Source organism: Fulmarus glacialis, unplaced genomic scaffold, assembly GCF_000690835.1.
Source record: "Fulmarus glacialis isolate BGI_N327 unplaced genomic scaffold, ASM69083v1 scaffold4980, whole genome shotgun sequence".
Taxonomy (NCBI): Eukaryota; Metazoa; Chordata; class Aves; order Procellariiformes; family Procellariidae; genus Fulmarus; species Fulmarus glacialis.
The window spans coordinates 58,218-81,988 of NW_009188215.1; the positions used below are offsets into that span (position 1 = coordinate 58,218).

Consider the following 23,771-nt stretch of genomic DNA (forward strand, 5'->3'; position numbering starts at 1 on the left):
CAAAAAGCTCTGTGAAACTTTTTGCTGAACTTTTTTACTGAAAGAAGCTGGAAAAGTAAATCATAAATGTGTGTCAGATGCTCCAGCATCATGAGCTGCACAACGGCAAAGGACTATTAGCCTATATATTTTATTAATCAAACAACAATAATAAATAATAAGGCATGTCACACAAGGCTATTTGCATGCCCAGAGTCCTCAACATTTGATGAGGACTCCTTTGAAGTTAATATGCCAAAAATGGGAGGCACAGAATGGGCCACTAATATAAATATTGATTTCTTTTGGCATTACTATCTTGGCCTGAAACCCCTGGCAAGAGGTTTATGCAGGAGCATTTTCAATGTTTCTGTGAAAAATTAGCAGAATGCTAAATTCCACTTCGAATTTGAAATATGAATCTGAAATGTACTTTGCTTAAGCTTTGTTGAAGAAACAATTTATTACAGCACTTAATCTCCCTGATGAAAGAAAGGAGATTTTAGCCTGCTAATAAGCTGTATAGAAGCCATGACTAATTAACCTAATTATAGCAGTCTATGACAAAATGTGATTGTACTAAAACCATGCCTCAAGTAACTGGAGTTGCCAAAAACTCAAAGGCTAATAAAGCAACACACATTAATAGATCATAAACACTAATAAAGTTGACACCAGCCATATTATTTATAGTAAAATCAATACTACAATCATCACAAAAGACAATCTGAAAAGTATTCAGTATCTGATAATATAGAATTCACTATCTGAAAATCCTGAAATACATAAAATTAGCGCAGGTTATTGACCAGTGACTGCAACTCTTTGAGATGTGCAATTTATGGGGACAGCAGATGCACGCTGAGGATGAAGACACCTGATGCGTGCAGCACACTTGGACACATTTACATCCTGTCATCTCACAGCTCAGCAAAAGGGTGTGAAAAGCAGCATCTTCTTGGCATCACATAGTTTCCATCTCAACCAAAAACCCCAAGACACTCAGTGGGAGAGAGGAAGCTGAATGGGAAGGGCTCATCTCAAAGAGAATCAGTTATTGCAAAGCAACTTCAGGTGACAGTCCACCCTCAATTCCTGCCTACCTCAGGATAAGTCTCCAGCTACTCCACGCACACAATGACTACATGATAAATACCCAACACTGCACCAGTTTTGGATGGCTGAGGGGTGATGGAGTGCAGGCTGCTGGTGGGGACGAAGCTGAGGCACATAGCTGGGGGAAAGGGCCAAAGACCTTTTGCAGTGATGCCACTGGCACTGTTTGAACTCTGATGAGTAGAAGTTCCTTACTGCTGGTCTCACAGCAGGCTCTGACACAGTCTGCTATGCACTTTGACACTCCATGCACAGAAATGCCTGTTCTCCTGGGCACGTCAAATAGTGATGCAAGAATAAACTCTGAAGAATGAATGACTGGGAGTTGATGTTCCTTCTGGTGTTTATGATCCTGAGCTGGCAACTGTACCAACTTCATCGCAGTAGTCATGCAGTTGCAGCAATCGTGATGAAGCACATGGGGAACACGAAAGGCGATTTCACCGACATTGAATTGGAACGGGCCAGCACAGAAGGGATCATCTCACAGAGAAGAAAACTCACTGCAAACTTAGAAGGTGTCTGCTTGGAGAATGTACCACCTGCAGGCAGGACTAGCAAAGGCATCCTTGGGCACTACAAGAGTAATGTTTCCTAAGATACATAAAAGGATCTCGAAAATGAGAATCAGAGCCCGAAACTTCTGCAACCTGTGGTGGAAGGAAGTTCACCTTCCAGAGGAAACTTACAGGACTGAAGTAGAAAGAAGCTTTGCAGTGCAGAATATTCCCAAGCAGTGAAGAACTCCCACACAGAAGGACTCCAGAGGAACTGAAATGCGCCATTCTCCCTATATATCCCCATGCTGAACGTAGGTAGGGACAGAGCAAAGTTGAGAAAGCCTGAGATTTCAAGCAATAATATGTATGTACATCTACAATCTATACAGAATGCACAGCCCAAAGACAAAATATGCTGTTGCAAAGCATATATTTCATGGGCTTGATGGCTGAGTTCTCCTGATTATGTCTGTTGACCCTAAGTGTCCATTTAATTTATCTTCAAAGGAGAAAGAAAAATAAAGCTGCTGCTGTCTGAGCAGCAAAACACCACCGCTGAACAGAAGATGATTAAAGAAAGGATGCAGAGCTTTTTTTAATTCCTCCATTATTATGGAAATATGCCTTTTAGAAGATGAACAGGACTGGTTTAGTGAGAAGTTCCAAGTTTATTTTGTGGCTGAAAATGTGATTGTGACATTTTCAACGCGAGCTAGGTGACGTGCGTGTGCAGAATGAGGCAGAGGCCCCGTCCTCACCATCAGTGAAGAGACGGAGATGATAACTCCTGGTCAGGGCAGACACATCTGGCATGAATTGTTCCATGCTAGCATTTGAAATCACTATGACTGACCTGGGTTAGAAACATCAGCTTCATTTGACTTCTGAACTGCAGTCTGCAACTTAGAGCTCCAACTCTGTGCTACCTTAAAAGACAGTGTTTGCCAAGTGAAGCACAGCCTAGCATGTGCTTGCCCAGAAAGGCATGTGGCACCATAAGCCAGGGATCCTGCAAAACTCTGGAAAGCTCCACAAAACAATACAAACAGGAAAAGAATATCAGAGGTGTTTTGGGCCTTGATGAAGATTCACATTTGCCTGGTCACCCTCCAGGAACCAGATACATCCTCTGTCCAGCACGGTGGAAGGGAGAGAAAGGCAAAACCCAATGTCCCAGATGAAAATTTGAGAATTATCCCAATGAAACCAGGATGTCTTCACTCCCTACTTTATAGCACCAGAGAAATGTCCCATGAGGGCAGCATGCTATAAATAAAACTGTTTCTTAAATCACAGCAGGTGCCAGAGACTGATCAGAAGCCACAATAAAACAAAAGATACAATCTTAGATCCAACAAGGTGTGAATGAGCATGCCTAATTTGAAGAACATTTTGACCCCTTCCAGAAAACAAATCATACTCTGCTGAATCAGGTTCAAATCCAGCACAATTCACATTTTGTTGACAAATAGGAGCAAAGATGGCATAACTCACACCTCTTTGGGATGCTCTTCCTCACCTCTCACTCCAAACACATTGGCAGCTGTTAGACCTTCTCATTGCCATGACAGTACTTTTTTGCAGAAGGCCTGTCAGCTGTCACTACTCTGTCCCCAGCACATCTCTGCATACGGTCATATCTACCTTAAATTCCCACCTCCTCCCAAATACAGTGAAGATCTTCATATCTTTTACAATCTCTAAACACAAAAACCAGAGGATATTCGTCCTTTACCATCTCTAAACACAAAAACCAGAGGATATTCTCATTCTTCTCTTACAGAGAAGCCTAAATCTCAGAGGGAAAAATCACCTTCTTGGGAACACACAAATCATCAGAGGTACAGTCATGAAGAGCCCACAAAGTCAGTTCAGAGGGAAAAATCACCTTCTTGGGGACACACAAATCGTCAGGGGTACAGTCATGAAGAGCCCACAAAGTCAGTCTTGTACCTACAGAACTCTCCACTTCTGTGGCATTTTTGTGCTACTTCTTATGTACGGTCAGAACTTTGTTCACCAAATGCTATAAGGACCAACTTGAAGGCTGCTCAAAGGCTTTTAGTGGAGATAAGGGATGCTGATTTCACACAGTTCGAGTGAAACAGGTACCTTGATTCCTCCCCAGGAATGATTGGACAGGAAGTCCACAGGGCTTGTGACTCTGGTCTGTGCTGGGTATCTTAGTAGAAAATCCAGTTCTACTGTGTTGATTTCTTTACTCATCAGAAGTATCTGTAATTCAAAAAAATCCAAAATACCCTTGAGCAGCCAGGATACAGAGCAGCAATATACTCTAGCAGATTAATTATTCAACTCACGTAGCCGCTGAAGTGTGGCTAAAAAGAATGCATGTTGGAGGGGTGTGATGAAACATGCCTGCCGAAGTGTGGCTAAAAAGAACGCATGTTGGAGGGGTGTGATGAAACATGCCAAGTAGGTGCTTTGGGTCTCCCCAAAAGAGGATCAGGAACGAGTATGGAGATTGGCAACATAAGACGACCAAAGTTTGGGAAAACTGTGTAGAAAGGGCTGTGATCCAGGTTCACAGATAGCACACTGAGAAGTCGTCCCTGCCAGCAGAGACACAGGCTGCAGGGTGTGCTGCAGGTCCCTGTGCTTGATATCTGCAGTTAGAGAACAGATAACTTTCTTGAAAGGAACCAGAGCATGCATCCTTAGGGCATGCTACCAAGGTCTTGTCCATCTCTCACTATCTTTTTCAATTTTGAAAGTAGAGACATACTGAAAGTGTTTTGAAAAACAAACAAACAAGAAAAACCCCACAAAATGAAAAAAAAAAAAATATGTTACACGCACCAAGAGAATAAGCAGGTCCCTGAGGTCTCAGACACCGGAGAGCACCTGAGCCATTCAGCTACTATCAATATTTTTACCACCAATGGTGGCTTTTGGGAGTACATGAAGCAAGACTGCCAGAGCGATGTTCGAGGTCATTCTGGAAAGCCACACATGCTCATGAGCCCAGTTGGAGCCACTGCTCCACGTGCACTGCCAGACTTCTGAAATCTCAGAGACAAACTTAAAAACCCTGCACAGCAATTCTGAGTGGAAAAAGAACAGTGCTGGAGTGGCGAGTTTGTCATTTCCTTGTTACAGATCCTAGACTGTATCTCGTTATTGCCCACTGGGCAATGGCATATGAAGTGTGCCAGGCACCTCTTCCACCAATGATGGTAATGAGGTACTCAGTTCAAGAGCCAACTGCTTTTTTATATGGGAGAATCACGTGCCTCATCACTCAACTGCCTCCGCACACTGAAATTGTGGATGCTGGTTTTCCTGGCAGCTTAAAGTGACCCATTAACTATTTTTAATGCTTAGTGTAGTCACAAGCACAATGTGTGCTAATTAAGTACTTTATTTAGAGATATATATTAGCAAATATAGGTATCCTTTGGGTCAGAATTAAGGCTGACATTGCAAAATATAAGCTGACTTTTTACACGCAGACAATTTATTAACTAAATATATTGTTAGAGTCCATTTTTTTATATATGTATATATATGTGTGTATACATATATATACCTACTTTCCCTTTTACACATAGTATTTTGTTATACAGAATTAAAAAATCGTGGCAATCACTGGATCAAGTGGCACTTGACTTAGACCTGCACAGCATTTCAGCAGTTCAAACTTGGTTCATATCTGCATTCTACATGTCATTTACACAGTCATTCACTGCACAAACTTAATAACAACTTTGCAACGTCATGCCCAGCACTATTTATTGATTGAATTTGATTTCAGCGTAGGGATATACAAAGGTCTCCTTGCTCACATTGCAGACTAAAAATTATACTAATACACTGAACAAAAGACAACAGCTATGTAGCAAGGATTTCTTTTGGATAAAACCAATAAGCCTTCAAGACCAGCTTGCTTTGCCCTTTTTTCAGGTCCTGCAAGCAGGTATTACTCTCTCAAACAATCATTTGTCAGCATAAAGCAAATCAAACACAGCATCTGTGACTGTTATCAGCAAGAGAGGCAGAGAAGAAAATCAGTTCCCCAGCCCTTTGCTGCTCTGATGCTGAAGGCCACAGCTGGGATAGTTTGAGCTTTCTCTGCATGCCAATATCTTTGCCTGTAAAATAAATCATTGCATACAAATTACATGAAATGGTGATGTTTACCTGGAAGGTAACTTGAGCGGTGTAGGTCAATTTATCACACTCAAACAGCCCCCGGGTTGTGTACTGGAACACAGAGAAAGTAATGCTGTCGATGAGGTTCAGCACACGCACTGCGAGGCTCTCATCTGGAGGTGCCCTCTCAATGGCTTTCTGAAACACGATGCTGAATGCCTGGGTGAGGAGACACAGAAGGACACCGGTGGTTTCTAGATGCTCTTTGCATGCTCCTGGGTATCACCTGAAGTGTTGCAATAAGTGAAGCCAACTCTGGGGCCACAAACAAAGCATTCCCATCTGCCCAGCAGTGTGGCCCTCCAGCTCCAGGAGGCAGGGGAACACATCTAGAGACCAGACCCTGTATCTGCCTTTAGCTGCTTTTTCAGGAACATACAGCCAGGGAATGATGACATTCCCCGTGACATTGCGCTCTCTTGGGCTTGAGACAGTGCAGAGACAGGCTGACTGAATTAAGACACAATGGATACAGGAAACATTTCTCTGACCAAATGTGTTCTTTCATAGGGATTACACGGTCCACTTTCTCTGCGAATGCTGAGCCAAAAGATAGTGGCGTTCCCAGAGGAAAGCATATCTCCTATTTCACAAATGTTTCAACTTAGAAAAAAGCAATTCCCCTAAATACAAAAAAAAGTCCCATGAGTATTTTACTGTCTGGATTCAGCAAAGGACTAGATGAGAAGGGCAGGTAGGACTTAATCTTGTGGAAATGGGATTTACCAGTCAGTAAAGTCCCCTCGGGGATGGGTGCATGCATCGAGAATGATGCTTTTATATAAAATACTAAGGATTCTTGTAATAACTTTTCTGATCTAAAGGAAAAGACAAAAAACTTTCAGAGCCATCCAAAGAAAACCCATTAGCAAATGATCAAATGCAAATGGAAAAAGAAGAAGAAAAAAAATACATAAGTCCTGATTAGCAATGCAAGGCTCTATACACTGGGACCCAGCTATTAGGAAATAACCAGGCCAATACAAATTAATAGCACCAACTGGACAAGGCATGACTGTGTTGGCAGCACTATTTTTAGGGTTCTACAAAGGAAAAATGATGTCTCAAGAAATTAAAGTAACATTGATACCTACTTCATTATTAAATAATTGCGAAATGCATTTTCCTGCTTCACATTTCTTTAAATTGTGTTAAAACATGCTGCAGAGTAACATATAAATCTTGTGTGCTCTAATTTATAATGGGCTTCTAGCTGTGTGATATGTATTTTAAAATCATGTCTGTGCATCTTTACACCATGTTTTATGATCTGTCATCAAAATTTATTAGATAAAAACATTTCACCCAATAATTGTCTATGTATTTATACACAATGCTAATGTTAACTGGACAACATAAAACAAACAAAATACAGAAGACGTAGATTAAAAGTGAAACCTCAGAAACTCCTGTATCTATTATGTATGTGTAAGGAATGAATCTTTCAAAGGGCATCTTTGTACAAAACATATTCTGTACATTTTCCTGGTAAAATTGTTTCAATATATGAGTTGTAGATATGAAAAAGAAAAGCTTCTTTTCTGTATTCTCTTCTCAATTACTTTTTCCAGGTCACTTGTCAAGGTAAAAAGTCATTTGGAAGAAGTTCTAGACTAGGATGCCATCTCATTTAACCCTCCATCTCCCAAAGTACCTTTCTCCTGTGATAAAAAAAGGTCTTCTGTTTATTAAAACATTAAAACCAGAACTCGCCTATAAATACCCTGAAAGGTCCTTGGGTCTCTACTGGCCAGACCTATTGAGATTACTCTGCCAAGGCAAGGGATTGCACTTTCATTTTTACTGCAGCAGGTCCTTAGAAGCTGCCCAGAGACCAAGATTTCCCCAGTGTCTTGGGCAGCACATGCAGAGGACAGAAAGAGGGGACCCCTGCCTAAGCAGCTTCAAAGGTAGAGGACATGGCTTGAAAGAAACACCACTTCCTACCAGTCAAGGAACAGAAAACAACTGACTAAGTGATGCTCAAACATGAAGCAAAGACATGAAACTATGAAATCACTACTGATCATATATTACATTCTAAAGATCTAGCTCCTCTATTGTGGCAAGTGGAGTCTCAGTCTATTCACACCCATCTTAAAGAGAAGCACCGGTATCTAAAAGATAGTCAAGAAACTTGGAAAACATGGCCATGCTCTCATTCCCACAAAAGCTACTCGTTTCCAGCTGGGCTCTGCTGCCACATGGAAAGTGGGACTGTTCAGCCCCATCACTATGAGTAGTAATAATTACATTGAAATCAACCTGTCATGTTGGAAATGTTCTCCAGGTGTTCTGGAGAGAACAAGTCCAGGTGGGAATGTCTCCAAAGGATGGACATCATTCCTAGTTCTCCATGTAACATGTCCATGTACTACAGAACTACACTTGCTATGTAGGGAAGGGTAGTCTATTTAGACAGGACAGAAAAGTAGCAAGGCCTTTGGAGCACAGACCCTTTGGCTATGTCTCTTCTACATTTATTTTAGGAGCACAGGGGAAAAAGTGGTCTCTCTCCCAGCATGGTCCCCATTGGAATGTTCATACTGCCATCATGAGCATGCCTGTAGCTGAGACTGCCAGCGTCCACACTGCAAGGTGGTAACACACCCATAAATCCCATCTGCACTTCTAGTCTAAGGACATTTTAGGCAGTAGGCTTACTTGTCTGTCTGATGGCCACACAACATCGTGAGAAGAGCAGAAACACAGCCCTCTGGAGGACTCCTCCAGACTGTAGATAAGCGTGTATGCAGGCCCATACCAAAAGGCAGTGAACATTCAAGTCATGCACATACTACCTATCCCTTCACACCAACCGTACACAGACACTAACAAAAGTTAGATTTCACACCATGCTGTTGACTACCTGAAAGGCTTTTGTAACTGTAATGTAGAAAGCACCCAAGCTCCTGAAAGCCCAGCTGCTGGGGACCCGTCTTGTGTTGTAAAGACAGAAGTAGGAATGACTTGCCTTTTGTATAGAAGGTGGCAATAAATCCCTGGTGATGTCTCAGTGGGACAGGACTGTGTTTAAAGACTGATGCGATGTTTTAATACCGTGTCATTTGGGAAGTCAGGACCGTTTCAACATCAAGGTCTTGGATAATTGTTAAGGGCTGTGGCAATTCCTGTTAACTTGTGAAATATCTGCACAGGCATTATGACCCTGATGACATCACAGATACAGAACCAATATAAATATAAAGAAAAGATTAACTAATGGAGCAAGTGACTCCAAATGCTGTGCAAAATCTCTGTGCATAAATATATAAAATACATAGAAAAAAGTACTTTGTTGGCTCTTTCCCCATATGATATCTTTTAAATCCATTGCTCACCTTGTTCTGCCCAGGCCAAGGCTGTGAATATGGAAAAAAGAACAAATGGCTTTGCAAAGAAACTTCCTGGATTTTTAGTAATAAAGGATGTTAATGCATCGCTAAGTCAGACTGTGTCTTTCCACAAGACTTCAACTGCTTAGAAAGAAACCAAGCAAAAGAAAGAAAAGCTAATTAAGGCTCATCTAACCTGATCCCAATCTGACCACCAATTCAGAGCCGAGTAGGGACCCTGGCCCACACTCAGTGCTCAACACAGAGGGACATTTTCTTTTGGCATTCAGACGACTCTTCACTGGGTCTTTGCAGGTGCTGCTGAAACCCTGCTCCTTCCAGCGAGGGCAGCGATGAACGCGCTCTGCTCAGCATTTGCCGTGAGTTTTGGACAAATGTTCCTCAATGAGCCCTAAACACTATCGCAACGCAAGTTAAAAGTAATGTATGTTAAGTAGACATATAAAGAAATAAATTACAGGAAACTTTTCCGTAAAACAAAACCAGCAGAATGGTTTAGGTTAGATCACCTTTTTGTCTGGGAGTTCAAATATCCCCAATACGATAACTTTGAACCTCAGTAAGAGAGAGAAGCAGCGGCACTGCCTCCTGCAGCCGTGGGCTCGGCCTGCGGCTCATGGGGACAATACCTTCAGAGAGAACTGGTACATGGGATGGATGGCATGGAGGTCATTCATGGTGAAGTACAGCAGAGAGGCCCGCGCAGCAGCAGGCCTGTAGTGCTCTCTGGCCTCATTAATCTTGCTTTCTGTCACCTTAGACTCCTGGACCTGGGAGGAAAACACAGAACAAAATTACTGTGAGAACTTGTTTGTGAATTGAGTATGCAGCCCAGGGGAGGGTTGACATCTGCCACAAAGACGACAGGCCAAGCTGTGGCAACCCACATGCAACCACTGCAGGGACCATGGTGCAGTCAGGCAGCCCGCTCCCAGCATCCCCCTTCCTCTGGCATATTCTCCATTTAACTGCATTTACCACCCTGTTGCCCAATCCTCTGTTTTCCCAAGCCCCCTCCAGGCTTCTCACTAGGATCCCTGCTCTTTACTAACTGGAATTGTTTTTCTCATCAATGAGTTTCTCCTGCTAATTGCCCCCCTCCTGTGCGGGTCATTAATAACACAGTGTTGCTCTCCCCCACAGGCAGCTTCCCCCAAGGCTGAGAACTGCTAATTTACAACGGCTATTTGCTGCCTTTCCTCAACAGCATTTAATGCACCCCTACCTTGCTGACCAGGTATCTGCATAGCTGCTGTCATGGACACGGTGAAAATCCTTTTGGCAGACACACCACCTGTCTTCAGTCCTGTTCATTCTTTCATTCCACTTCAGAGCATAAAGTGACATCCTCGAGCCTCTCGGGGATTATTTTAGGCTCTGGCTATGTACAGTCATACGTGTCTTGCAACACAGCCACATGCTGCCGAGCCGGTGCTGATTCAGCTAGCTCAGCAAACCATGCAATGGGGATGTGGCAGAAAAGGGCTCAGCACACGTTGTACAAGCCAGCAGGGCATGATACCCACCGAAATGCACGTCACTGGATCTCCCTCTGCTGTCACCTGAGCTGGTGTGAGTACATCTGGCTGGGGCACATCAAACCTTCTCAGCAAAGCACAGACTAAGCCTTAAGCTGTTGTGTGCAACCAACACATGTTGGGATTTGTGGGATTAGCCGGTTTGCACATCCCCATGAGCAATGATGGACTGTAATATGTGAGTCGCCCAAAGAGCAGCTTCAACATCTACTGCAGAAACTAGCATCCACATGGGCCATGAATCACCTGTCTACGTCAGATGAATCCCCCTTCTGGCAGCACCCATGTCTCTCCACTGACTATAAAGGGAGCCCAGAGTCTAGCTTAGTCTTAGGCAACTAACTTTTAGATATCCCATCCCCAAAACGACTAATAAATCTAGTAAAATAAAAGCTGGAGGTGGGGAAGACAGTTGTTTTCCATAAACAGAGCAGGGAAGACTTCCATAGGAAGGAAAATGTTGGCTGAACATTTTTCTTTGGGTAGACAGACCAAGAATAGAGTAAGAGTTGACTTGAGAAGCAGACATCTAACGGGGCCCTGAGACAGCTTTCCATGTGGGTACCAAACTCATAAAAAACAGGTGCAAACTCCAAAATTCATCCCCATTGCCACAGAGTTGGGAGTAACCAGCTTTACAACCACAACTTGTTTAGAAATCGAAGCACTTCAAGAACACCTACTTCAAGAGGGAGATGCCAAGCTTGCCAGGTCAAAACATCCCTTCAACATCCTCTTTGGGGGTTCAACCAAACCCTCCTTAGGGAGTTGAATGCATCTTATGTACCACAAACTGCTAGCAGAAATAATTCCAATGTTTAATGTGGACCACTTAGTTCCTTGGTCGTTGGAGCTACAGCTCTGGGAAGTGAGACGCAGTTCCAGCCCGACCCCAGCACGTGGATCACTTATCCAGGCAGCATGGGCTAGTGGGCTGGAGAGGACAAGTGTAGGCTGTGAAGAAGGGAGGACTGTGGAGGGAAGCAGTTGAGAATGGCCATACAGGAGTCCTATCGCAATCCTGGCATGACAACCACACTTCTCAAGTTCCCTCAGTAGCAGGGGAAAACCACTCTGCATTTAACTAACCCCATCTAGCCAGCAAGGTGAACTAGGTAGGTGGCAATGCTGATAGTGTACAGCTAATACAGATGCTGATTTATACTCTAAGGAATGGAAGCATATGAAATACCCAAGTTCTTGCAGATTTACTCGAGATGGCAAACTCAACAAATTCCAGTCCCCGGTCAATACTAAAATCCAGCTTAATTGAGGAAGTGTGATGTATTCAGGATTATGCTGGAACAGTTTAAAGCTGCCTTGATACACTGTGTAAATTTTATTGTCTTTACATCAGGCACTAATGTTTTCTCTTGGTCTTAAATAGGCCATTTAACATACAAAAGCTCCAAAGAGCTAAATGGCCTGAAGCTGTCCAGAATGGAGAACACTTCAATTTATACCACTTTCTACTCTCTACTCAGCAGAAGGGACAGAGATGGACAGAGTAAAGAAGTTAAAATCACACACATGCTTTTCTCTAGGCTATCACTGTCTTTGTACCTTCTCTTCAATTTCTGCAGCTGTCTGTTTAGTGATCTCCAAGTTCTCCACCAATGCTGTGTCTCCCAGGAAGTTCCCAGATGCTGATGACAGCCGAGAGAGCAAGTTGTCCTCTAATGTTTTCAAGGTGATTTTGAATCCATTCTGTTGCTTTGTAAGATCTGACTGCAAAAAATAAATTCAGAAAGTTTTAGCCACAAAACACGTGGTAAAGTAAGGATTAACCACCTTCATATGGGAACAGACTTCTAACTGACAATTGCCATAGTCCAATATTGCTTACTCCTGCTCTCTGAGACTTTTGGGCATGGGCAGAGCTCTGGGGATCACTCCATATCCAGCAAGCCATCAACTCAGAGAAACCTTGAACAGCACAGAAAGCACAAGGAGAGCTGAGCCCTTTCACTAGGAATGTATTAAAATGCTGGAAATTACTCAGGAGGAAAAGACCTTCATCCCCCATCTCAAACATACATTCTGCATCTCTGTCTTAGAAGTATCTATTTATTGGGCTCAAGTCAGCCTGGATAGTCCCTGCTGCTTCTCACCCCTCTGCACTTGTCACTACACACCAACACCAGTCACACCAGCAATGAGGACCACGGGGTTAAAACCTGATGGCAAAAACAACAGCAAGGTGACTTGGGTCCAGAGATGAGCACAACGCATCTCAGGCTCAGAACTGAGGGCAAAGTCACAGCCTCACTGATTGCTGCTCCCATTTGTATTCTGGCCTCGAGATCTCGCTGTGGCTTACTGTGCTAGAAGCTGTACATGCAAAGACTAAGTCCCCCTGCCAAAGGATCTGCAAACTCAGCACAAAGACGGCCAGTCAGATACAGATTAGTACAACCATCTTGCCTCAAGGGCAGATCTTCTGAATTAATAGTGCAAATTTTTCCAACTTCTGTGAAATGCCCCCTCCGTTCTCCCCAGACACTTGTTCCATTTCCCTCTTTTCTGCAGAAATACCAGTCATTAACGCTGTTCATGGTGGAAACAAAGACTCTCCTCTGGCTCCTTTTTGAACTGATCCTCCAGAATAGGCTTTCTCCCATAAAATGTGATTGCCCTATTCTAAGTGTTTGCTTAGGGAAATGGCATCTTTCCTGGATTTCAGGTATATTGTGTTATTCCACTATTGGTCCTATTGTGAATGCCTATTTTTAGCATTATCACAAAAAACATCCTGTGGGAAAGCTGTGCATCTGATTTGGATGCTGCTAAGATATAAGCCTCGTGACTATTCTCTACAAAAATTAAGTCAATCGCTAATACCCTGGTATGTAAAACACTACTGTGTGACACACAGTTTTAAATCCTTGGACTGCATTTAAGTGTCACAACCAAGAAATTCAAGTAACTTGCAAAAGAGTGTTTTATAGCCCTGCAAAAAATAGCCAGCTCCATGAAGTAGCAGACGTGGTGCACGTGGAATTGAGACAAGTTCTGGGCATGACAACTGGCACATGACAGATTCAGTGTCATAAGCCAAGTGATTTAATGCTCCAAAGACAGTTTTTGGAAAACATACCCACACCTTCCAACCACCTACAGGGTCTGGAAGAGCCCTAGAAATGGGAAATGTGACCCTATGTCTCTTCCAATAAGGGAGCCAGCAGTATTTGCTCTGTTGTCAGAGATTTTCAAGCAGATTAACTAACTTTTTCATTAATAGGTTATCTTTCAATATTTGAGCTGACATTTCATATACTTGTTACGCACACACTCATTCCATGTTAATGTCAACCCAAGTATTCAGCAGAGTGTGCACCAAAGCATGTCTTTTACTTGTATTTCAGCTTTTTAAAGGCCTGTTCTCTAGGCATTACACACAGGAGTTTGCCCATGCTGGTAAATATTTTACAAGTCTTGAAACAGAAAATTAACATGGCTAATTTTGCGTGTTCTTGTCATTCAAGCATAGCATGCCTTGAAAAATGACATTTTGCAAGCTATTATTCCAGACCATGGACTGTAAGCCCTGGAGTTATTAATGAGGATGTGTGTGAATTTTGCTCCAATAGCTTGTAATCACCACGCAATTTCTGAAATGCACCCTTAAAAGTGCATACAATGCTGTATTCCCCACAACAGCCTGCATCTGTTGCAGTTTTATCATGCTATTGTTTTCAGCAGTAGCAAGGACATAATTTCTTATTTCTTCAGTGGAGCTCATTATCTGTTATTTCACAGTTGATATATAACAGCACTACTTCTGGGAAACAGGTTGCTCTGAGAGATTTCTAAATTTCATTCCATTAAAAAAAAAAAAAAAAGGTTCACCAGAGCTACAGGCCAGTTTTGCAGGATTCAGTCTTAGGGAGGGGAAGAAGAAGGAAGCGAGGACGTTTGGAGTGATGGCGTTTGTCTTCCCAAGTAACTGCTACGCACGATGGAGCCCTGCTTTCCTGGAGATGGCTGAACACCTGCCTGCTGATGGGAAGTGGTGAATAAATTCCTTGTTTTGCTTTGCTTGAGCATGCAGCTTTTGCTTTACTTAAACTGTCTTTATCTCAACCCACGAGTTTTCTCAGTTTTACCCTTCACGATTCTCTCCCCCGTCCCACCGGGGGGGAGTGAGCGAGTGGCTGTGTGGTGCTTAGTTGCTGGCTGGGGTGAAACCACGACAGTCTAGAACGAAAATATGGTAGAGTGCAAATATGGTCTCGGACTCTGAACACCCGTTGTAACAGGAGTGCAATCCTGTGAATCAGATAAAGACAGCTTCAAAGATAAGAAGGAACAGAAAAACTGAATAACTGGGAATCACTGAAGAAAAAGATTACGGAAAGAGACCGTGCTGAGAAAAAAATTTTAAAATGTTAGTGTTATTGTAATTAGATTAATAATAGCTGTTTGATGAATTCTGATTAGGTTATTAACAATAAATTCTGGGCTCCACATATAAGGTGTGCTCCATCTTTGCCCATAACAATATTTTGAGCTCAGTAACTATTGTGCAGTACTGTAGAAGTCACCTCCATCTGCCCACAAGCCAGAGCCCTAAACCTTCCCCAGACATGAAACCCCTATCCCTTTTGTCCCAAGGTAGAGAGGATGGAGTAAAACACACCTAGAGATGTGGCCTCTCCTTTGGGGAATCCAAAGATTCAAATCTGTGTCTTCAAGCAGCTCCGCCCAGCTATCAAACAACAGCCCAAGTGGCTTTTTTCACATCAGTAAATAGACTAGGGGCAGAAGAAGGTACTGAGCCCCTGGCCAGCAGTCACCCGCAGAGGTCAGTGCACGTGCGGCCATTGCCAGCCCCCCTCACCATGTCTAAGGAGACAAGTCTCTGCTTTTATCCCAGCAGGGAAGGGATTTTTTTGACTGACTGTTCCTCAGCCAGCAGAACATCTTGAATGCCAGGCTGGTTTTCTCCTCCCCGATATCTGTTGGGGCAGCAGGACTGTAGCACGAGGGAAGCAGATGAGAGGGAGAGGAGAGATAGTGGGCTCTGGCATTATCTTGCTGTGGTGATACAGTGAAAAAGGTCTTAAATATTCTTAAAGGAAAAGAAAATTACATCCCACACCAATCTGTATCTGCTTAGTGGTTTCTGAAGCAAGACCACAGCCCCACAGCCATAGCTGGCACCCAGGGATGCATTTGCCTGGTCCTGTGCCCAACCTCCTTCTTCCACAACACGTACACCCTGAAGAAGCAGGGACTTCAAGAGATGTGATCCTTGATTCACATCATTTTCACTGTTTTCTAATACACAGTTATTTTACAGCATGGGAGGGAAGTGCTGCCGATTTTGAGTTACTAATTTGCAGAGCCTAATTGTGGTTTTGTTGACTGCACACGATACTGAATTTGTCTTTCTTATTGTGACAGCACCCATTAACAGCGATGCTGCCAAGGCTTAGAGGAACGGTCCTTAACATAACAGCAGTTAATGACACCACCGTGCTAATCGTGGTCACCCCCACCCCCAGCCCCCTTCAGTGCAAATCAGCAAAGGAAAATGGCTGTTTGTAGCATTTGCAACCCAGTGCTGAGCGTGTCCGAGGGGTGCCTGATCAAGAGGCTTTGGGTGTCTCACAGTCCCAGCGAGATTTGTAAGCCATGGCTTACACATTAAATCAGTTCATTATGTATTTTTGATGCCATCTTTTGGCTCGTTAGCCCATGAGCCTGGTTAAAACTAAATGCATCATTAAGGCTGCACAGCTAACGTACTTTAGAACCTCATTAAATGAAAAGATTATTACAAAACTGGCCTGGCCTGACTGAACATGTGCAGTAAATTTATTCCCACTCTCAGTAAATATTTTGTATTATACATATTCGTTACATTGTTAAATGTGTCATTAGAACAAAGGATTTTCTTTAAAAAATTATCTTGAAACTGAAGCCATACTTAGTAAAAAAGAGAGAGAACATTTTGGTCTGTTACAAAAAAGTGGGAGGAAGAACCAGAACAGAAAAATTTTATTACCAGCCTCACAATATTTACAGTGGAAATCCTATACCATAAATGCTTAAAATTAAGTGAGATTAATCCTACCTCCAAAATTAAATCGGTGAAGTCCAGAAAAACCTGACATAATGATAATCTGTTTCCATTTCCAAGAGGAGTAGGAAAAGAAAGAGATTCTTACCCAAATTTTTGGAGAAAAAAACTTGAAATTGTAGTTTAAGGTAGGAAAAGAAAGAGATTCTTACCCAAATTTTTGGAGAAAAAAACTTGAAATTGTAGTTTAAGTGTTCCCAAAATACCAACAAAACAAAAGACTGAAGAAAAAATTCCTCAATATCTCATTCAAGAGAAATCTCCTGATTTTACGATGAGCTCAGCAATCTCTGCAACCTTGCACATGAAATGCTATTTGTTTCAAATTACAATAATAATTACTATTTATTATTACTTTTAATGTTGTTATTATTATTATTTACACTTGCTCCCAGTGTAAACTCCCAGCTACTGACCTTAAGCTCTTCCAAGTCAGGCCTCTCCATGTTGACCACTGCCGCGAGCAGCTGGTCCTCCAAGCCGTCTCGTGTGACGGTGAAGTTGATGAGGGTGCACTGTGCCTGCAGCTCGGGTTGGAAGTGGGGGTTTGCCAGCTTTGTGTGGAGGATGAGACGGAAAGCAGGGTTGAAGTCACACTCCTTGTCCCCGATCTTAATGTACCTGAAATTAGAACAAAAGGAGCATGAGCACACGCCTTTTCCAGGACACTTCACCCAAAGACAAATGGTGGTATCAGTCAATGGCATGTACCAGCATGAGACTTTGCACTCTTCACACAGAAATCACTATTAAAGCAAAAAATATTTAAAATTGGACACACCTGAATCACTTCTGATTTAGGATAAAAACCCCAGACAGTTGCCCCTGAATTTTGGATACTATTTGAGAAGGCTCACAGTTTCCAGGAGCAGGATGGCCAGTTCAAGCATGAACCCTCCTTGCTTTTTACAGAGGCTGTATTCTACCTAAAGTTGGAATTACATAGTTGGAAAAGCTTCTCAGCATTGATATTTTAATCAACGACAGCGAAAATTGCCTAGTCTGTTGGCTGAGATCCGACTCTGTGGTCGCACTGAGCTTTAGCAGTGAAGCCAGATTAGGAGAGCGGCTGTTTGCCATTCCTGGGAGGTAACATCACTCAGGAAAACCCAAACTTCTCCTGTTCTGTATTTCTGGCATCAAGTCTAAAACTTACAGAGACCCCAGGAATCAACATACTCTGAACCCAAGTTTAACAAAGCCCACGGGAACCAGAGGAAAAGAGAAACTGGAAATGTTTTCAGGGATGCAGTTGGACTCTTAAGGGAACAGTGGTGTTACCATGGGAATTTGAATACACTTTCCAGTCAAACGTCAGCTCACTAGGTGTCCTCTTGGCCACCTCAATTGCTTTCACAGCTGTGAAGCTGAGCTAGAGAGAAATCACACAGTACTCACAGCAGCACCCAAAAATACTGCCGAGAGCCCCAACTTCAAAAAATCTTCTTGTTCTGGGACTACCAGCATCTACCTGTGGGGTCTGGGCTCATGTCCTGGAAAACATGAAACCCACGAACTTTTTGGTTGATTTATGACCTGTTTTCCCTTTCTTAGGAAACACGTGAGCTCACAGGGAGTTTTGAGAGCAGAGACATACAGTCCCAAAAGGGGATGACCGAGTTTTTCACTGCAGGGGGGCTCAGGAGTCCCACCACCTCTGCTGTACCCCCATTTCCATTTTCAAACATTTCAATCCCCTTCCCTGGGACCGTCATTCCCTCTGAAATGATCCTTCCCCTCCATCCTGCAGTTGAACCCACAAACAACTACCCTTCTCATTATGTCTTTCCCTGCAAACTTTCCAGACACCTTGCCTTTCCCAGCAGTTTACATCATCCTAGGATATTTTAGGCAAGTAAGGAAATGATCCTCAAAGAACTGAAGGAATGTGAAAGGCAGAGCTTAACAGGCTTTTTGTTATTTACTGCACAAAACCAAGAGCAGGACTGCACTGCAAGGCACTGCAGCAGGCGCAGAGGTCAGCTCATGCCGGGCTCCTGCGAGTTGCAAAGCTGTCGGGGACAGGGACTTTTAAAAGCCCGAACGACGTGCATCGTTCTAAAGGCAGACAACTCCACTCTGTGAAAGCCAGCGAAACAACATCAAAAGTTCAGAGCTGAGTACACGGTTTTATTTGTTGCCATTATTTGAGCACTAAAAATGTGCTTATTTTACTTTACATACAGAAAGAAGGAAAAAGTGAACTCCCTTGCTGACCCTCTTGCTGACCTCCTCTCAGCTGGCGAGTGACCAGCAGCTGCCATGAAGAACTTGACTTCATTAAGAAACACTTATATATTCTTAATGCTTAAACCTGTACCTGTATTCCTAAGCAGTGCGCAGTGTTTGCTAAAATTCAAGGTTACTTTTTCTTGTCAACAGCAATAGCTATTTTGGTAATAATTCAGTGTCAGGATAGCCAATTACAGACACCAAGGTCACTATACAAAAGGAGAATTACAGGTGTCTCTTTTACATGAGGTTTGAATGACACTCTCCAACAAAATGAAAAATCTAGGTTTATTTCAAAGCCATCCTATGACTGAATTACCTGTGATTGCCTGATTTAAAATGCCCTCACTTCTGAAGGCAGGATGTTAGTGTTGCTGTATATGAACACCCACAATTTGAGGCCAGGAACAGAAAGGACAACAGCACAAGAACCCCTTCACACGTGCCATTAAACCTCCCCGAAGCTCACCTTCCTTTCTTGATTGTTTCTCGTCCCAGTAATGGCCCCAAAACTGGATCCATGGATTCCTCCAGGTTTTCAATCAAAACCAGTTCTCCTGCAGCCAGGGCACGTTCCATCGTGTCCAAATACCTGTGGGAAACAGCATTAGTACCCGCCGCAGCAAGGCTGGATGTGATGCTTTCTATCAAGGAGGATGTGAGGGGCACAGAGGGGTGCTCCACACGGAGATGGCAGCTCTGTACACAGGCCAGCAGTTGTGAGAGAGAAAGAGGGGTAAGATGGTGCAGAAAGTGGCACTGGCAAAGTCTTGGCTATCCAACAAAGAAAATCAGGTCTCAGGCCTCCCAAGGGCAAGCAATAACAACTGTGTCTTCTTTCCCGAGAGAAGAGCATGGGCATTAGTGAACAAAGATGGGACAGCTTGGAGTTATTTTTAGCAAATATTTTGTTTCCCCCAGAACCCACTGGTGCAGTTAATCTTGCATAAAAGCAAGGACTAAGAGCAGGTTTCAGTTCCATTTTGCCCAGGGTTTAGGGTCACGTTTAGGACAGCTTCTTTCCTAGAGGGAATCGGATCCCTTTGCCCAGTGCCTAACTGTGAAACGGGGATGCTCTGCATTGGAATGCTTTATATCGGGAAGGGCAGGGTCAAGCGCTTGTGCTCTCTCCTTCAGGGCTGCTCTGCACTTCACACAACTTAATTCTCTGCAAAGAGGAGAGAAGGGCCCTGGGCAGGCGGTGAGGATGCTCCGGGCTCTGTTACACCATCACTGTTGCACTGAACCACTCCAACTAACTCCACCAGCTAAAATTTAGGTTCCTCATGTAAGCTAGAGAGTTTGGAACCTCAAGAGGTGATAGAAAAATCTAAGACAAGAAGTTCAGAGTGAACTTTAGGGACAACCTTTAAAGGAATATGTTGACACAATGCAAACCCCATCCTTGATCAGCAGCCCCTATTTTTCTGAGTCCAGGAATATTTTATACAAAGAAACAGTCGGAATGACAGCAGCTGACCCCAAAGCTGCTCAAATGGCCCTGTTCTGAAGGAGAGAGGGGTGTGGGTTTAAACCTCTTAAAGCAGTTCAAAGCAAAGAAGCACCATTTCCCAGATGACAAAACACTCCCTTACTTACTGTAATGGGGCAGTGCATGATGCTTTTAGCCAATGGCCCTGAGACACCCCAGCAACACACTAAACTCCCCTCTTAGAGTACCTGCCAGCCTGGTGTGTGGCCAGGGAGGGAAGGGAAAAAGACATGCTGTGTTTGCACAGCAAGCTGTAATGGCAGCATATGAATGTTACAGGGTCTATTCCTCTTGTTCCATCCTGGAGGTTTGTATTTAGGTGCCTCCTCTGGAATCCTTACTTTTCCACAGACTGCAAGGCATGGTGACCAGGTTGGCCAGGAAACAGAAATTTGCTCTAATGAAAAATGAGCTGTATTTTCACCCCACACAAGATCAAATCTAATAACTTCTTGTTATTTTCTATAAGGAAAGCAGAGGAGGCACCAGCAAAACAACCTGGGCCACCCCAAGACATCTCCAAAGCTACATGAATTTGCAAGAACCAAGCTTGGGTCACTCCCGCCCTGTTGCCAATGCTTTGCTCTGGATTAAAAAAAAAAAAATCTCAGAGCTCATACCCAAGCAGGGATTTGACTCTGGGTCTGCTCCATTCCAGCTGAGACTCCTCACTAGTGGGTAGAAATAGGTGCAAACTGGGATAGCAGAAGACCGGTCTGTGCACAGACCGGAGATAAGAGCCAGCAGCAGAAAAGTCTTCCCATAAAAGATTTAGCCAGATCAATGCAGGGGTGCTGCAATGAGAACCTCCTATCTGGTGCCAGCGTGGGAACAGAGTTAGCCCAGCTGGTCTTCAGGGCATGGTGACCCTCATGGCAGCTTCACTCTCCATGCCCAAGCCCTTTCTCTTCTTCCAAGATGTAGGAAGCCCTACTCATCCTCCTGGGTGAAACTGAGTCAGGACACAACACATAAGATGAGCCCGATGGAGGATGCCATAGTCCTACACATAGCTCAGCCTCCAGCACATAGCTCTCTTCTTTTTCAGTTTCAGAGGAGTTTCTATGGTAACTGAGCCAAGCATTAAACAGACCCTCTATTTGATGAGAAATCTCTATCATTTTGGTAATGAATAAGCAGCTAATGCGCAAATATATTGAGGGCTTTCCACAATGTAATTGGCTCAGATGGTTGCAGTTAAATATAAGCTGTTCATCAAATACAACAGACAGATAACATTAAAATGTATTATTATGTGATAAGGCTGATGTTTACCCCTTCTGCCCAATTCGGATCACTCGGAGGTCTTCACCATACTTTGTTTTGATCCATTTGATACCCTGCAGCTGGGGATCCACCATAAGGGGCCAGCGCTCACAGTTGGTGAGGATGGTGGCATTTTCAGTGGACATCCGATCAGCTGGCAGGCCCTCGTTCTGCCAAGCCGCTACATCAGCATCATCTGTCAGCATGGTCAGAGGATCGAGGGACGGAGTTACAGGGATTGGCACCTGGGAGGAAAAGAGAAATGCTTCCTAGTGTGTCAGCAAAAAGCAGCGAGTGTGACTTGTAACATATTCCAGAGATGAGGAAGGAAAATATTTCAAGAAAAGTTAGCTTAATTAAAAACTGATAAGTCATATTTATCAGTGGCTTCCTATTCTACAGGATAGTTTTGATCTAGTATTAAGTGTTTCCCAATCCTGTTGTGAACGAACGTAAATTATGCAAGCAACCAGAAGATTTTTGCCTGCAGAGCACTAAGCACCACGAAGGGCCTCAGGCCAGCCAAGCAGGCTCAGATCACACTCTGCCATGTACAAGCTCTCTGAGATGACAGCTTGGAAGAATATAATTAACACCCTCGTAAGCCTGCTGTTGTGTTGCAAAACAGCATTAGCAGTTCCAGAAACAATTCTCTGACATGGGAGGCCATTTCTGGGTGTGACAGCCAGAAAGTTATCTGTGCCAGTTATCTGAGCAGAATGGGCCTTTAATTTTCCATTAGAAATACAGGCACTTCCTTGAAATTTCTAAGGCACAGAGTCAGGTCATTTTTGGCACAATATTGCCTTTCTTAACTAAATTTTTGGCTTAGTATTGAGAAATGCAGAATGAAATTTTTCCTCTCTCATCCTAAGGAACTTTCTGATTTTCTCAGCTTTTTGATTTGGGCATCACTGACCCGTTGCAACCTTATTTAAAAGCTTCTTGGCATTTCACCAGGATTTATAACATCCAATTACTGCACTGATGTGCAAAAGCTCAACCCTGCAGGAAACCGAGCACTTGCATTTACTGATGTATGAGAGAACCTGTTAAAAATTAGTGAAATATTAAACAAGTTTGAAGCCTGACGGTCTCCGTGTGGTCCAAACAGCAAGACATGTGTAAAACCAGCCAAGAGGCATGGCTAGCATGAACAGAGCTTGTGTCCAGCATGAACCGTCTGGAGTTTTTCCAAGCCTACTAGAAAGCTGGCAGTGAGCTCTGCCTGCTCCAAGCAATTCCTTCTCCATACTACCTCCCTCTTTCTAGGTCACCCCCGATGCCTGGTTAAAACTGCACAGCATTGATACTGGGCTCCATGTTTGGATTGCTGCGTCGGGGATTTTGCTCTGTACATGGAGGAATCCGGTCACTTGCATGGAGCAAGGACACCACAACGTCTTCCCCAGGGAGGAGTAAATCAAGTGTGGCTACGTCCTGCTCCTCAATCCAACTCAGTGGGGACACAGGGATGCCCCTCATTTGGGGGATCCCCTCACTTGGGGGATCCCCTGTGGACATCAGAATTTATGGCCATGTTAATTCCAGTAACAACGGCCTTTCAGAGAAATCAGGGCTTACTTTTAGCTGGTGCAAATACGGCTTCCAGATTCCATCCAGGAGGTCTTGACGGTATTTCTTGGTGAAGTAGCCCAGGTAGGAGACGAAGGCCGTAATCAGCAAGACATCTCCACACAAGGTGCTCTGTTGCTGTTTGAAGTTCTTCACGGCTTCAGCCCATCTCACGTTCTCAGAAGCGAGTCCCCCAACCTGCAATTTCCCAAGTCAAATTGATCATTACAGTGGTTCTTTAAGCAATACTTCAGGATCTGGTCATGTCCATACCTTGTTCCTGACATCAGTTGTCGTTTCCTAAAATTTAAAACCTGGGAATGAGAAATATTCAACGGTTACTTTGCTACCCGCCCCATCCCATTCAGTGAAAGACTGGTCCTGCAGTCAAATCTCAGCCGTCTGCTCCACAGCTCCTCTAAAATCATCAAGGGAGGATCCATCACTTCCCCAGCAGGA

The 23,771-nt window shown here is 43.6% G+C and overlaps 1 protein-coding gene across 1 annotated transcript in view; it reads right to left on the reverse strand.

Annotated features, from left to right (window-relative positions):
* Nucleotides 1-23,510, reverse strand: part of LOC104076729 (dynein heavy chain 9, axonemal-like) — a gene marked incomplete at both ends in the record, with an annotated part of 78,857 nt that extends 55,347 nt beyond the window's left edge. Inside the window, 8 exons of the mRNA XM_009577700.1 lie at nucleotides 3,708-3,830; nucleotides 5,757-5,927; nucleotides 9,754-9,894; nucleotides 12,226-12,390; nucleotides 17,164-17,368; nucleotides 19,449-19,571; nucleotides 21,747-21,982; nucleotides 23,322-23,510. Coding sequence (XP_009575995.1) covers nucleotides 3,708-3,830; nucleotides 5,757-5,927; nucleotides 9,754-9,894; nucleotides 12,226-12,390; nucleotides 17,164-17,368; nucleotides 19,449-19,571; nucleotides 21,747-21,982; nucleotides 23,322-23,510 — 1,353 coding nt within the window. The remainder of the gene's footprint in view (nucleotides 1-3,707; nucleotides 3,831-5,756; nucleotides 5,928-9,753; nucleotides 9,895-12,225; nucleotides 12,391-17,163; nucleotides 17,369-19,448; nucleotides 19,572-21,746; nucleotides 21,983-23,321) is intronic.
* Between the last annotated feature and the right edge of the window lie 261 nt (nucleotides 23,511-23,771).